The 17240-nt window shown below is 40.3% G+C and overlaps 1 protein-coding gene across 1 annotated transcript; it reads left to right on the top strand.

The window, feature by feature from the left end:
- Positions 1–451: 451 nt before the first annotated feature.
- LOC146574985 (CTTNBP2 N-terminal-like protein) lies at positions 452–15546 on the top strand. Its single transcript, XM_085275108.1, has 7 exons — positions 452–563; positions 3185–3289; positions 12331–12564; positions 13028–13135; positions 13290–13478; positions 13566–13736; positions 13867–15546. Exons 1-7 carry the CDS (start codon positions 525–527, stop codon positions 14800–14802), a joined length of 1782 nt encoding a protein of 593 aa, XP_085131234.1. The 5' UTR covers positions 452–524; the 3' UTR covers positions 14803–15546.
- The last annotated feature ends 1694 nt before the right edge of the window (positions 15547–17240 follow it).

Below are 17240 nucleotides of genomic sequence, written 5' to 3'. Positions count from 1 at the left end.
GGCTTGCAATAGAATGTCTTCTTTAGTCTACTGTGGTATTACAGTACTGAAATAAAGATATTCTGTATTTTTTGAAGGACATAACTATTATAAGCGGAACCACATCAATGTCCACGATTTACCTGGGGAAATATTACACGCTTATTTCGAGGAGAGGACAACAAAAACTCTACTACACAAAAGCGCGATATGCCAGAGATACAAAGTCACTTCGTGACTGTCTAAAAGTAAACCACGTGTAAAGACGTTCGCATGGTTGTAAGACACTCCAGAGTAAAGACAGAGGAGGAACTCGAGAAATACTAAACAAAGAAGTCCAACCAAAAACCAAGAAGTAGATCGTCACAGAATCTGCCCATTCCCGCATAATCTCGCCTCTCATTGGTCAGGACTCAGCGGCCGTTCACGCCAATTGGCGAGCTCGGCCGTCGTTCAGGACGCTTCTTGGCCGTCCAGGGTTCCGCTGCGACGGGATCAGAAGACGCAAATCAAGTGAAAGAAATCTTCTGACAGGAGAAAAGTTCATGCTGGAGTTCTCAAAGACCTCCGAGGGCCTCATGAAGGTAAGAAGTCACGCTGACAGCGTTTTCTGTGTTTGCGGTATGAAGTTGTACACGATAGTTTGCAGTTTTGCACCGAGACTTTTTGTCTAAAGAAGGGAAAAAAGAAAAAAAAAACCCATAAAGCTTCAGCAGAGAGGGTACAGGCCGAGCCGTTTGACGTGTTTCCATTTGTGAAAAAAAAGTTTAAGACTAAATATTTTTCCTAAAAAAACAAAACAAAACAAACGACTTTTCAGCTCGTCATCATCATCTTGAGCTTCAGATGACCGACTGATCTTTGATAATGCTGCTCTCTGTTGCAGCGGCTCCAGTTGTTAAACGACTCTTAAATCACAGAAGAGCATACGCCGGTCTTACAACACACAGCTGCTTAACTCGATGTAGTTCTTATTTTAAAACTATATCACCGCATGCAGGGAGGAAGCTAAGTGAGGAAGGAAGCTAAGTGGCCTGTGCAGAAATTAGGTTGGCTAACAAATCCAATTTAGTATCTAGACATGCTGCAGGAAATTCAGGAGACCTCTCGAGCTTTATTTCCCTCTAGCTGACCTCCATCTCACGTTAGTTTGTGTGGTTTCAGACTGCAAATAGGAATCTATGCGAAACTTTTATCTTTGACTAAGTATGAAATCATCTGTCAGATGAGGTTGAGTGGCTTTTGATCTGACTTCGTGTAGTTTCATGTAAAATAAATTGCTGTCTGGCATACTTTGGATAGTGTCAGTATGACAACTGGGATTTGGAAGCTTAGAAATCCTTCTTGGATTTAAAAAAAAAAAGAAAAAAAGGGGGTATTTAAAGAACTTTGGCTGTACTAGGGTGAAAGAGGGTTTTTTCGCCCTATATACTACATACAAAAACACAAGAAGATACAAAACAAAGGCCTCTTTGCTCCAATGTTTGTTTGCAGCGAAAGTAACTGTGTGTTTTAACGAGTTTACAGTGTTGCAGACGAGGCACATGGCTATCCTGGCTTAAAACAACCACGGATAAAAAGATTATGGACACAGGGCTTTCGTCATCGGAAGTAGAGCAAGGAGAACTTGTGGGAATATTTGCATTTCCCATGCTACCACCCTTTGTTTGTATACACTAATAATTGCCAACTGTAGCTCAGGGGGATTAGGCAGAACAATTTTAAAATGTTGAGGGTCTAGAAAAGTACAGTGGCACATGCAGGCTCCTGTTGGTCCAGACTCTTCTCATAACACAGTGCACACACTTCTCACAGTGATTATGGTGGCCTGTGAAATTAGCAAGCGGGCCTGTAAACCAAAACCGAGGGAGATGTGTGTGCTGTAGTTTAATTAGCTTTTTACCCATGTGGTTAGGCCACAGGCCATGAGTTCTTCTAACGGCACAACTAAAACACTGTGCCTTCTTTGTGCGAGGACGCTGCTGCAGACGGTAAATGCAGTTCAGCAGGGTCATTTCGTTTTAATTTCTGCATACTTGTTCTCCTGTTAGGCGTCGTGTAAATGCTAAGGTTTCAAGAATGCTATTCATCTTCAGGCTTCTGTGCAACTTGCGCTGTAGAAGACTGGGAAATATTGTGGCTTTCCCCCCCTTTTTTTAAGATATCTCGTGATGACTTTGTGATGTGGGATGGTGTGGTGACCACAAACTGCTCAGATCAGAGTGAATGCTTGTTCAGGTGTTGATTACAGTCTGGTGACAGCAAAGAGTGAGATTTTTTTAGATGCTTCAGCCACTTAACAGAAAGAATATTTCAGTTATTCAAGCTTGAGCGTGCATGACTGTTATTAGGTAGTCAGTTGGTGGAGTGTTCATCCATCCCAGACGTCCCACGTGATGATTCTGGTCTATAAAGAATCGTCAGTGCAGTGCCATCAACAGCTTTGATCTCATTTCAAAGAGAGGCCTGCTTGCATTCACTTGGGCAGAGCGTGGTTGGATGTTTGAGATGTGGACACCGCAGGGCTTGTCAGCAGTACCAACACAGCTGTGAGAACAGAGACACTACAAAGAGACCACATAACTTTAACAACAAAAAAATAACCAACTGCCATAATGTCGAATTATGATGGGAACACACAGCTGGGAAACAAAGTGATGTGAAAGTTAAGTTACTCTGAGATTATCTGGTCTCTATCTACGGTCTCTTATTTGAGATCCGTGTGCTCTGATCAACACGTCCATGTTAGTGAGCAACCTTAGAAACACAGAAATTGCGCTGTTGCTAAATATTTATTGCATTTTACTAGAGAAAGTCACTGTACCTTTAAGCTATATCCAAACTAATGATCGGGTTTCCTCAAATATAAGACCGAAAAGATTTTGTATATGTTTTGCACACTAAGTCTGCTTTGTAAAATGACCCTATCCCAATATAATCACCACTAATCCACAGAAAGCTCATAAATCAGTGGGTTAGATCAGATGGCTGTCTGGATCTCTGATTTTGGGAGAATTGGAAAACATTAAGCTTTATTTGACAATGAAATGAAAGACCGAGTAACTGCAGTATTGTTATGGGAAAAAAGCAAGATTAATACTTTCCATGTGATTTTTCTTCAGTAGTAGAGTAATAATTACGCAATGTATAAATCACAATGAGCAACAAAAAACAGGCTTTCTCTTTTTATGTCTTGCCTTTACAGTCCAAACTGAACATGGAGAGTCTGAGCAAGCCAGAGTTGTTGATGCTTTTCAGCATCCTGGAGGGAGAGCTGGAGGCCCGGGATCTTGTCATTGAAGCCCTAAAGGTACCCGTCATCAGAGCTGGGAACGTTGTCGTGTTATTATAAATTCTCTGCACAAAATGTCTTTTTAATGTAAAACATTCACACCCGAGGCTGAAAAGTGGCTATTCAACGCTCGTGGTTTTGGCAGTAAATCAGTGTTCAGAATGAATTCAGCAATGACAGGCTTTCACAGCAGCAATTAATTTATCCATAGAAATATCTCAAATAACTCCTGCATGCAGCCATCGCTGTTCATTTATACTGTCTGCTTAAAGGGTCATTTTGGTTTTATTTCTAACCGGTGTATTTATCCATTCATCTGGATATTATGGATCTTGGATCATGCTAAGTTTTCACTTTTGACCTTGGTGTAGAGACGTGGAAACATGAGGAGTAGCACGTATATTACCACAGCGTTCATGCATTAGAAATCTTCATCCAGAATAATGTTATAACTATAAACCCATTATAATAACCACTGTTCAAGGCTCTAGATATTAATCTGTTGATACGTAGTTGGGGTGTGACTCATTTCCATTTCCCCGTCTTTGTTTGTTATTTAGAAAAACTACTACTAAAATCTTTCTACTACAGACAGGAGGACTTGATCCAAATTAGGTTGTCACAAAAAATGTGAGTGCATTTTTAGTTCAGTCTTTACCTGAACGATCTTTAAACATTAACGCTTTCATCAGATTAGCAAAAGCTGATTAGCATGAGCAAGTACTTCAAGTACAATTAAATAATGAACTGATATAATGAGCTGGCTCTGCAGTGAGTCTCTTATCCTACAAATGAACTCCAAGTAAAACTTCACTAATTTATTCTCATGCTTGTCTGTGCAGACCCCTAAAAGTCAAAATCAGAATCTTAAAGTGGAGTGACGTTAATGGGGAGCCATTGCAAATGAACTACCAATGATGTGATATGCTAATACTTAGAAGACGTAATCATGATGTCCTGCATAACCTGCAGACGTTCCAGGGAAGCTTTGTTAAGACAAGTGAGCAATGAATTGCACTAATCCAGATGTTATGAAATATAAGCATGAATAACAATTTCCAGTTCAGAGCATGACACAATGGAACTCAACTTGGCAATATTTCTTAAGCGATAAAACTAAGAGCAAAACAGAAATGAATGCGAGAATTCCAGAGTGAAAAAGGAGTCAAAAGTTACCCCACGGTTCCTAAATGAAAATTCAGCGATAGTGACAAGGAAATCTAGAGTTTCCATTACTTTAGACACATTCTGTCCAGCGCACAATCAAGAACTTCTGTTCTTTCTTCATTAAGTTGGAGAAAATTGTCATCAGCCATCCAACTTTTAATAGAATTCTAAGTACATATGCAAGATCATAACATTAGATATATCTTATGCCTTAAAAGAGTTAAACAGCAGAATGTCATCTGTGTAGAAGTGATAAGAAATATCCTTAAAAGTGATCAAAATGTGGTGAAGAGGGAGGAGATGTAACAGAAAAAGGAAAGATCAGGACTTTGTGGTACGCTGTAGGCAGGATGAATGGAAGAGAATCTGACCTTAGAAGTGGCCTCTGAAAAGGATGGTAAAGACAGATAGCAAGAGAAGCACTCCAAAGCATGCCCTGATATATCCATCCAGTATCTCAGCCTATCTTTATTTATCAGCAAATCATCTTTCAAAAGAGGAGAGAGGGATTTGTCCATTAGTTAATGTACATAACTGGTAGCCCAAGTAAAGAGTTATATGTAGCCTACAAAACATTTCTCCTTGCATGTCATCTAGATTTTTAGTAGCATACAGTTTGCTGTACAAGGCTATTTTCTGTGACCGTTAAGCTAAACTTTCTGAGTTTGCCTAATCTGAGAACTACTCTCTGTGTCTGAGAGAATGGACTAAATCTTTCCGGGCATTGTTTACGTATACCATACACTGGAGTGAATAGATGAACCAGTGAACAGTGCACATGCACTCACTTTGAACTTGCTGTTGCAGAGTTTAGACTGTCAGTTTGACGCAGAGCCACCAGCTCGGACGTTAAAATGCCTTAGGCTGCCAATCCTTTCAATTAAAGGATTGGCAGGCTATTTTCCCCATTCTGTGTCCTTTTGCTGTACCAGCAGGCTCACATGCTTTCTCATGCTTTCTGTAAATTTTTATGTTATATTAAGGATCTATTGTATTTTATTTAGATATATTTTTTAAATATAATAATAAGTGTTGTTTTGACGCAAAATCACAAATGCATGATAAATTGCGGTTAAGCAACTTCATGATGCAACATTTCTGCAAAAGATGGCTTTGCCTTTTTCAAATTTTTTAATGCTTTGCATACTTCATTCCTGCCAGTAATGTTTGCGTCTTACAGCCCTTACGCACTTGGAATTCTAGTCATTTTCGTGTTGTAAAATGTGCCATTGAAAGAACAAACTTGAGAGGAGGCAGCTTGTGGAACACTGCTGAATGTTCATGTGTTGTGTCTAGACCACATTCCTACATCTCCTCAGGGATCTGGCCATCTAAGGCAAGAAGAGTTACAGCACACTGGGTGCCTGATGACTCACTGTGAGCATGAGTAGGAGTGAACAAATAAACATTGGCCTTAACTGGAGGGAGCTTGAAGTGAATATGGCTATGCTGCCCTCATCTACACAAATTCTTAACCCATTCATCCCTTCAGTTGGACCAGTCTGACAGTTTTATGGTACTTTAATAATTATGCGATCACTAAGTTATGGGTAAAAAAAAATTGTTTTTTCAAGGAAAAAAATCAGTATTAGTCACGCAGCCTTTAATTCCAGTCATATGCAGTTAGGATTTTTAATCATCCAGCGCTGCAGGGTTCTAGTTTTTCTAAATGAGTTTGCTAAAGTGAAAACACAAGTTCATACCTTTCTTTTGTTCTGCTCTTGAAACATGGCACCTTGGGTCTTGTCCTAACATGAAAAGCGGATTGTTATCAGAGAAATAGCACCCCCATAACCAGATCTTCCATTGTTGTTGCATGGATTTATGAATGGCAGTTTGTCTGTTAGATAAATGTTGTAACTGCCGTTGAAGGGACTGTCATAAACAACAAAAAAACACCCAAAAGTTATGTGCAAAGTTCTCAGGCATTTAATTCTCTCATTTTATCTACATAAACGAGGTTGACATTTTGGGCTTTTGCTTGTCCACTGTGGATAGATTGCAACAAAATGTGATTCCCCATAAAAATTGAGTTTGAGTTTGTCTAATATTTGTACTTTATAAGAGTAACTTGTATCCATTGCTCGTTGCAGATATTAGCAAGTCTGCCAGCAGTAATTGGAGAAGTAAGGCCACTCATGTTGGTTTTATCTGATGTGTCAGTGCCACACTGTCACCGTCATGTGAGAGGTGTTTAGCTTTAACACAATTTTCCATAGTAATAAAACAGACGCAGATAAACTGTATCACATGCGTGATAAACTCTTCACATATTTGCTTTTAAAAGTATAAAAACTGTCAAGTTTCATCTGTTGTCTACTTTCTCTGTGTTTTTTCCAAATCTTTTATCAGTGATTTTCTACAGGACATTGTATTGTATGGCAAGTACAGGATGTGAGGTTAATGGCGTGTTTCTTCTGTGGTACTCTATATTTAATTATGCAGAACTATCAGTGGCATTCTAACTATCTGCTGCATTTTTCCCCTTGTGACTCACTTTTGCAGCTGCTCACACTGTGGCTTTCAAAAGGAAGTGAGTCTCTGGCAACGCTTATATTTGGCACACAAAACCCTGCAGTGATCCAGTAGTCCCTTTGGTTTGGGAAAGGAATATGAGTCTTTATGTTCAAAAGGGACTCGGATATGGAAATTAGCCTTTAATTAACTGTCAGGTTCACATGGCGTGGCAGACAAGAGCTTCCAAATGAAGCTACTTCAAAATCTTACCTTGTGCTGTGTTTAGGTGCTGAAATAGGAAAGAGCACTTTTGTTTGTTGGGCTGCGATGCATCAGCTGATTAGATTCGCTATCAGATAACATAACATATTTTGCACTTCAGTGATGGATAGTGGTTTTAGATAGCCTTTTCCTTACCATAGAATGCTAATGACATGCATTAACAACATCTGACATACAGTATACAGGATTCCAGGGTGGAAAGTTATTCATAACTTTTTATTTTATCAATCTTGTCACTAACACTGCATAGCAGAAAGACTTGAGGCATATGTCAGCAAAAGATAAGCTGGATTTGAACCAACGTAGCCATGGCAAAAAGACAGCTTCCCAAGAAAAAGCACCCACAGGTTGCCAGGAACTGTTGCCAACTGACAAAGGCGTAAATAATGAAACTAGACTGTGATGCATAACAACCATGCCCTGAGTGTTTATGGGTGTTGTACATGTACTGTATGATGCGATGAATACTGTGGTAGGTGTGGGCGCTAAGTATGAAGTAGCATGAGGAATTGGGTTTTTTTCCCTTTACAGAGAAGCGATGCAGAGGAAAACAAACTCTCTCTGTGCTGAGGAAGTACACATCTGTCTGTGCACTGAAGGGCTGTGGAGGGAGAGAGAGAAGCACAGTCTGTGTTTATGAGTAAACATTTGTGTAACGAGGGGGTGCTGAGAATTTATCAAAAAAAAAAATCCTGACAATTTAAAGGCCCGTTATCCACGTATATTAAAGTGTAAACAGTGCAGGCTGAATAATTAGACATAAACAAGGAAAGAAATGAAAACTTTTTTTTAGTTATGTATATGTTTCTAAGTAGCTTTCTCCTCTGTAAGGAATGACTTATAAATCTAGTCTTATTTTCCCTTTAAGTGTCATTTTATATGACTGACTTAGGCAAGAATGGAAACTCCCATATAAGGTTTTTTTAGTCTTGGCCTGTAAAGTGACACATCAGAGCAGACAGTCACTGACGGGAACAGGAGTGGGCTGTGGGCCAGCTCTGCAGACAGATTTCGCTTTTCAGACTTCTCTTTAAAATTAGGTGATGTATGTTATTTTTAGCCCCAGTATAAACATTATTTGCTCCCTATAATATAGTCGGTACAAGAACAACAGAGTAGATGTCCTGCATAGCACAAAAGTCTGCTTCTGAGTTCCTGAATGGTGATTGGGCTTTCGATAGTGCCCACATTTGAGAGGCATTTTTGAATTCTCTCGGGCAACCCGTGTTTTCCTGTTTCACCCTCCATTCTGTTTGATCCGCCTTCACACCGTCCTCAGCGGACTAGATCAAATAACAGCTGCGAAGCCTCGCAGCCTTGTCCTGCTCGCTTTGTGCCAAATGAGCCAACATTGAGGATTGAGAAAACGATAGCCGTAAAGCTTCTGATCTCTCGTGAAATTATGTTTGAACTTTGATTTTCTGTCTAAAGCCATTGGTGAACACTCCCGGTGTTTTTCTGGAAACAACTAAGTGAACTTGAAGAACTTCCTAAAAGCAGTTAGAGTTTGATCTGACACTGTCATTTTAGTTCTATAGAATTGAGTACAGCATTATAAAGGATCTTGGTGTTTTTCAGCTCACGTTTTCTCCCCGCTCGATTAGCAAATGTCTATTTTGTTTTGTGAAATTTCATTTATGGCAGAATCTCTCCACAACTACTAATGGCTAATGGCACTTTTGTATCAATTATATTCTGCCCGAGGAAGCTTATGATGTGCTCATGCAATAGTCAATTTATTAAGCTCAGTAGTTATCCACCATGATGGCTAATCTGTCAGCCACAGTGGGCTTTTTATACCACGGGACTCCTTAATAAATGCTGCCAGTGAACTGCAGCAAGATGCAAAGATTTTAATTACTTATTTTGCTTTTCTTACAGGCTTTGTAAAAGAATGGATGACTATTGCTCTGCAGGCCTTTCCACACTTTGACAACACTTTAAACCTTTCAAGTAATCTTGGTATCAGTCTTCAGGAGCTCTGTCCTCACCCTGCCAGAGCTGATACCGCTTTCTTTAATCTCTTCATCCTCTTTTGTTGAAACCTCACTAAGACACTGCTGGCTCTGCTACAGCCCTCCTCTCCCGCTCTCTCTTTTTCACTTACTTTCTCTCTCTACCTCCCTCTGCAGTACCTCTTCAGGGCAGGCCTAAAGACATCTTCTAAACCTGAAATGTGTGGCTGCTATTGTTCCTCCTTTGTCATGAGTTAAACAGAACAGGTCTCCCTTGGCCGAGGCCCAGTGTGGTGCAGCTGTCCTGCTAAAGATAGACCGACACGCGGACCATCTGTTGCTCTTTTTCCTGTTAGTGTTTTTTCTTATTTTGTTTTTTAAACATCTCCTTCTCCATCTCTCTTTTTCTCTCTTCCCCTAAGTACTGCTTCTTTACATCTTTACCATCAGTATTAGAAATGATAATCATGGTGTGCTGAAAACGGCGTTTGATTTCCTCTTTTCATGGAAGGGAAGAGATAGCAGCATGTGTTAATGTCATAGCTGCCAGAGATTAAAGCTATTAAATCATTTCATAATCACACTCTGTGCTGTGGATTGATACTGTCTGCTTAAATTAATTGAGATATCTTTTTTACCGACCAAGAGAAGCATTATATACTACAGTGGAATTCTGTTCATGAGATTGTTCTTTAGTACGGAGGCATTTTGACGCAACCAGGTAAAATGCACGAAGATTAATATTCATTCAATTTTGCAAGTATTTATTCATAAACAGAACTATTTTTGACGTGATGATGGTACTAGATGAACATCAACCCCATGGTGGGTCTATTGGAGAACTTAAGAAACCGTTCATGAACACAAGAGATGTCAGCTGATAAAATTGGCTATCATATAGGGCTGTGCGATATGACCAAAATCTCATATCCCGATATAAGAATTCTATCGTCGATAACTATATAAATCACAAAAATGTAACATTTTCTTTAAATTATGTGAATCTCGGGCAGCTCGACTTGCGGGAAGTGTTTCCAGCTGCGCGTCATGTAGCTGGAGTCGAGTGTTTTAACCGATGCATGAAACGATACATTTTTAGGCATAAGTTGTAAAGGCCGCCGTTTTCTTTGTGAGTATTTATTACACGGCGTGCTGCGGGGAAAAGCCTGTTCTAACGTTTGAGTCTAAGGTTTATTTTTTAGCACCTGGTGGCTCTTTTCTTTTTTACTTCTCATCCGTAAATAATCTGCTCTTTCATGTGATTCAGTTTATTTTGAAAAGTCTCAACAGGATCTTGAGCTTTATTGTGAAAGGTTTATGTGGAACATAAACAAGCGCACACGCGATGCTTTTACCGTCGTTGTTGCTAACCACAACGCATAAAAACAGGCACTTGTCCATCTGTAGTGTGGTTATATTAAATATAAGAGAAAGAGAGAACTTTAAGAAATTAATATAGCCACTACAGTGACGATCAAAACGATGAAAAAATATTGCCGTTAAGTTTATTTTGTGACACCACGAAACAAACGATAGCGTAAAATGAACCATACACGTTTTTATATCGTCATTGGATATATATCGTTATATGAACAGCCCTACTGTCATACATATTCTGGTGTTGGCATATGTGTCATCCAGTATCATATAGCCTAATGCAGAAGTAGTGCTCAGGGTCAAGTGAATATCTTACGATACAGCGGTGCAGAGTCAGATATTATCTTCACAGTAGGTTAATGACTCTTGTTAAATACATGCCTGGACAGTTAAAGAATAACTTATAAAGAATAATCTATACTCTGTACGTCCTGTGTGCATATCAAGTTCAGGTTTTATTGATCACTTCAAAAGACCTGTTGCCACTAGTGTTTCAATCTTTTCTCCCTGCTTCTCTTCCTTAAAAATGGTTTCTTGACAGCCACCTTTCCTTTGAGACTTTTCTGATGAGACTTCGGCGAACAATAGATGGATCAACTTAAAGGCCAGATGCGTCTCTTAGATTATGTGTCAGGTCTCTTGTCTTTTTTTTCTTCCTCCAAATGTCTTAAGGACATGACTTTCAGATATTTGGTGTAGATAGTTTTTTAGGCCTGTTGCTTCTTTCTTTGTCATCCAATCGTTCAGTCTCCACAAATCTTTAAAGGAAACACTGCACGAAAACCCGAGATATGCTACATTTTCTGATAATGGCGCTTTGGTTAATATCGTTAATATTGTTGGCACAAAAACACAGTTTTATGCCTGTAAAACTGTTATCTTTGGCATTTTTTGCACATTCATTTAAAGTGGTGGTAACAAATGTTTGTGTTTTTGTGACAGTCTGCTAATAACGGAGGGCCTAAAGATACAATTTAAAATTCGTTCTTTGTTAATTTGTCTGTTATGCATACATGGAGCACTGGCTCATTACTTCAGTTAGGTTCCCTTGGAATGATTCATAGGTTAATTCAATTCAATTTTATTTATATAGCACCAAATCACAACAAAAGTTGCCTCAAGGTGCTTCATAGATACAGAGAAAAACCCAACAATCATATGACCCCCTATGAGCAAGCTCTTTGGCAACAGTGGGAAGGAAAAACTCCCTTTTAAAAGGAAGAAACCTCCGGCAGGACCAGGTTCAGGGAGGGGCGGGGCCATCTACTGCAACCGGTTGGGGTGAGAGAAGGAAGACAAGATAAAGACATGCTGTGGAAGAGAGACAGGGATTAATAACAGATATGATTCAATGCAGAGAGGTCTATTAATACATAGTGAGTGAGAAAGGTGACTGTAAAGGAAAAACTCAATGCATCATGGGAATCCCCCGGCAGCCTACGTCTATTGCAGCATAACTAAGGGAGGATTCAGGGTCACCTGGTCCAGCCCTAACTATATGCTTTAGCAAAAAGGAAAGTTTTAAGCCTAATCTTAAAAGTAGAGATAGTGTCTGTCTCCTGAATCCAAACTGGAAGCTGGTTCCACAGAAGAGGGGCCTGAAAACTGAAGGCTCTGCCTCCCATTCTACTTTTAAATACTCTAGGAACAACAACGTGTACCAAGTTTCGTTGCCCTCCATTCTAAAAAGGCAATAATAGCTAAGATTCTGATCAGTCTGAGAAGCCAGAAAACTGATACAGTTGCTACAGCCCAGTTACAAACATTGTGTGGAAAAAGGCTGACTCCTCTCTCTCTCTCTCTCTCCGCCCCCCCCTGCAGGCACAGCGTAAAGAGCTATTCATTCAGGAGCGCTATGGAAGGTACAACCTCAGTGACCCCTTCCAGGCTTTGCAGAGAGACAGTGAGGCTGTGGGGGGCCAGGACAAAGAGGCTGGCTGTTCTTCCTCCACCTCCAACCCTCTAGTGGTCCTCAAACTGGTGGTGAGCCACTGCAGGAGAATGCAGGAGAAGATGCTGGCCCAGCTGGCTGCAGCTGAGAGCAGGCACAGAAGGGTGGGTGGACGTGTCGTCCTTAATCAGAAGCGCTGGTAATGAGATGATTTGGAGGGGAAAAAAAGTTAAAAGTAATCCTCAGCGTTTGAGAAAGAAAACATAAATGAGGCAGTAGCCAGTGAAGTGCTGGCTTGTAATGCACTGTGAATAAAGAGGGTTTTTAAAATAGCTTTTTATGAGTTTTTGTGACTTTTCATAATGCAAATATTCAGTCAAATGATTTATATTTATATTATTTATTATATTTACTGTTGTTTATTATTTATTTATAACTAAAAAAGTTGCATATTCAAAAGATTTTATTTTTCTGTAAAATACCGCGTATGCAGTACCTCCAAAGCCCACCAGGCCAGGAGGCCGCTGCCCCATTTAACTTGTTTAACTGTTTTAGAGATAATCAGTATTAATGTTATTTTTTAGCAGGCCAAACTCAGATTTTGTCTCCCTGCTGTGTTTCCTTCAGGTCATTGCAGACCTGGAGGAGGAAAAGAGGAAGCATGCAGAGGATACAGCGGAGGGAGATGATGTCACTTATATCCTGGAAAAGGAGAGGGAGCGCTTACAACAACAGGTGCCTTCTCACTGATGACTCATCAAATATTTGTCCAAAATGTGCTAAATCAGTAATTTTCAGATGTTTAAGCAGCCATAGTGTGTTTATGAAAATCAGTGTATTTTCAGATTTATTTTTTTTTTAATTTATTTTTTCTTCTTTGTGTTGCTAGCTGGAATTTGAGAGGAGTCAGGTCCGCCGGCTGGAGAAAGAACAGCGGCGCATTACTGACCAGTTAGAGGACGAGCGGGCTCAGCACAAACAGCTCTCCTGTGCTTTGGCCAAAGAGTGCAAGTGGGCCAGTGCCAGAGCTCTGGAGGAGGGACACCGACTGAGTGAACTGAGCCGTAAACTCGAAAAGGTATAAAAACATTTGGAACCCCATCATTGCCTAGCACCTGTATGTGCTTAGGCATATTCGATTTTTGATTTTCTTTTTCTGATGTAGGAAAAAGAGACTTGTCAGTCTCTTAGAAAAGAACTGGAGGATGAGAAGACAAAAGCTCTGAGGATGGAGGCGAGAGTGGAGGAGCAGCTGGCTGAGTTTGACACAGACCGTGAACAGCTCCGCTCACGACTGAAGAAGGAGGAAGCTCACTGTTGTCAGCTACAGCATCAGGTTTGCACAGTCATCACTATGGAGGATGCACATTTGGCAAAATTTCTAATTTCATATAAACTTACTCCAGCAGGGGAATCTTAGTGCAGAGTCACATTTCTGCATATCTTTTTATTTTTCTTGTAATCAGGTAGAAGAGCTCAAGAGGAAGCTGGAGGAAGTGAACACAATGAAGGAAACTAGAGGAGCCATTACAGCTCCAACTGAGCCAGGAGAAAAGGAGTGGGCCACAAACGTTCCTCCGGGAAAGTCATTAGTAGACTCTGTTAAGGTTGAGGACATAGAGGAGGACAGAAACAAGCCACCTTCACAGGCAAACGGTCATCATTGTCCAGCAGAGACTAACGGGCATCATGACCCACAGAATGGAAATGAAAATCCTCCAATTCAGACCCAAACATCGTTCTCTCCCTCCACTGCTGTTTCTCCAACTCTTCCTTGTTCCTCCCCCTGCGCCTCACCCGTTCTTGCCAAACGGCCACCAACCAGCCCAAATCAAGAAAGCTTTCAGTCTCCCTACCAAGCCGGGATCAATCAACGTTTCCATGCTGCTCGCCACAAGTTTCAGGGTACCCCTGACCCAGAGCCGCAGTCCCAGGCTGTGCAGCCTGCTCTTCCTCTCTTGCCGAAGGACCCCTCTCCTGCGGCCGTCACCTCGTCGCCAGAGGCCAACCCGGTCAAGCAGATTGCCCGCAGCACAGTTACTCAAGTCCTGTCACGTTTCACCACCGCCCAGCAAAGTGCTACGGCGAAGCTCGCCACATCGAACAACTCACCCTTTGGTACAGACTACCGCAGCCTGGCAGCACCTTTGTCTCCAATCATTGGAAGGGCTGCAGGGATGGTTCCCCAAGGAATAAAATCGCCCACCATTCCCAGGGCAGAGCGGGGCAACCCTCCACCAATCCCTCCTAAGAAGCCTGGTCTAGCCCAGGCCCCTTCTTCTCCAGCTGCAGTGCCCAGGTCTCCCAGCCATTTCTCTGATAGTCCCCTCGCAGGAAGCTGTGGCCTCACCTCCAGCCAGGAAGGAGTTAAAGAACTGGATATGGTGGTTTCATCTAATTAACCGATCTGCTTGTGGCAACATTCACATTTCATAATAAGATATAGGTTTGTATATAACCAGAGTTTTATCATTTCCTTTTTTTAAACAAATGACCCCTCAAACACTGTTATGCTGTTTGTATTTATTAGATTTATTTGAAATACGTGCGAGGGCACTATTGTAGGAAGTAGATGAAGAGCTGGTAGTAATGAACAATTACAGCTGAGGTTAAGTTTCATAAGGTGCATATTATGTTGTTACGATGTATAATTTTTTAATAGTGTCTTTCCATTTATTTTGTCTCAAGTATGTCGCTTTTTATTGTAAGAATAATCATCAGTAACTTAACCTTTGACCAGTGTAGGCTACAGAGTCGTTTTAGTTTGCACTAGTGTTCTTTTTTTTTTTTTAATTAAAAACCCAGTAGTCCTTACTTATTACTGCATCTTATTTTAACACAACAAATAATCTGATTAGTGCCGTAATGTCATGTCATGTTTTGTTGTCTATTAATTTAATGATGTAGTTACAATAACTATGTAGACTCTGATGGTTATATGCAGGTGCTGTTGTAAAAACTGTTCTGATCATCATGTCTTTGTCCTTTATAACAAATCACTATAAGAAAAAAATGTAGCCAATCATAGCTTTGATTAATATCGCATCCTGCCATGCTGGGTATTCCTCTGTTTTTAATTATATTTTTTACAGTACTTTTTTGTTAGGCTGGAAAGTGGTATCTTTAATAAATATATCCTAAATTTTGTCATGCATTCATCTGTTTATTAGCCCTCCTACAGGAATGATAGTGTTTTAGGTATTATTGCCAATAACTTGTTTAAATAACATAAAAAAGGACATTCAGTTTGGTGTTATATATATATATATGATAAATCGTATTAATTCCTCACTTTTGATAAGGAAAAACCAGTGAGGTCAGATTTACTTAAGAAACAACTATAGCCTGTGGGTATCATGGAGTCCAAAGTGTACCAAGAAAATAACCCTACACCCTTGCACCACCACCGGTCGCCTGAACTATTGATACAAGACAGGACGGTCCATTCTTTCATGTTGGTTAAGCCAAACTCTGACCGTACCACCCAAATGCTGCAGTACAAATTGGGACTCATCAGACCAGGCAATTTTTTTCCCAGTCTTCTACTGTACAATTTGGGTTAGCCAGAGTGTGAATTGTAATCTCAGTTTCCTGTGGTTAGCATGTAACAGGAGTGTTGCATGCTGTGGCCCTCTAATGCCATAGCCCTTCTGCTTCAAGATGTGACGCGCTGTGCAACCAAAGAATGCTTTTCCACATACCTTGGGTGTAACAGATATTTCTTTCTTTTTTTCCCCAGACAATTATCTGAAAACTCTAGAGATGCATGTGTGGGAAATTGTAACCATTCAAACTCCCTCAAATCACCTTTCTTCCTCATTCTGATGCTCAGTTTGAACTTCAGCAAGCTGTACTGACCATGTCTACAAGCACTAGGTTGTTGCCATGTTATTGGCTGTTTATACTTATATTTGCATTAATTAGCACCGGTATACCAAACAAAGTAGTGAATGGATACTATATAAAACAAAAAAAATCCAAAATTGGACATGCGCTGCAACATAAAGCAGTACATAAAACACGATGCACCTCTTAAAAAAGCAGTTGTTGCAAAAATTGTTCAGGAACAGCCTGAGAAAAATGACATTGAGCCCAAGGTGCTGACCTGACCTCTAAATCCCTGAGATCCCAATCCAATCAGGCTTCATGCATACAGGCCCCACCCTGCCAAACCCCGAGGATCCGCTCCCAACATCTCAGTGTCAGGCAGCTCGCGTGACTGTGCACCAAGGGGTCAACTGTTTCAAAATTACATTTACAAGCTGCTGTCTGTGTTGACAGAGCATGTAGCAAACCTTTAGTCCGATTAAACTACTTTAATAAACAGAGTTTTTAATGTCTATTTCCCATAAGACACTCGTCTGTATCAGTGCATCTTTATGTCTGTTATCTTTTTGATCATTCTGTTATTTGCTCTGTTGTTCTGTTGTCTTGAAGAAACGCGAGTGTGTTGTCTTGAGCAGGAAAAGAGGAAAAAATGTTGTTTTGTTTTGGGAATGATGTGCTTGAGAGCAAGCAAACATTGCATCAAATCAACTCTGAAAAACATAGTCTAACAATCCAACACAGTCCATCACAGTGAATAGAATTACTGGACTTAACTTCATATCATACAATATTACACAGGTAATTTTAAACGTTGTGGCTTCTTTTTATGTTTTCAATATTGTACTGCCAAACAGTGTCCACCAGAGGTCAGTGCTTGATAAGAAGCCACAGGTGCCTTTGCTGAGTTGTGAATGGAATCAGATTTTTAAATCAATTTCTATATTGTACTTTTACATAAATATGGCTGTAAAAAGCAAGTGTGTTTATCTGTGCATCTGTTTGTAATTTTACA

The sequence above is a fragment of the Mchenga conophoros genome, linkage group LG5, assembly GCF_057382185.1.
Source record: "Mchenga conophoros isolate Kocher_MC1m ecotype Shallow Benthic linkage group LG5, M_conophoros_male_GT1.1, whole genome shotgun sequence".
Taxonomy (NCBI): domain Eukaryota; kingdom Metazoa; phylum Chordata; class Actinopteri; order Cichliformes; family Cichlidae; genus Mchenga; species Mchenga conophoros.
Note: the sequence above shows the minus strand (reverse complement) of the source record. Positions and strands in the feature narration are given on the sequence as shown.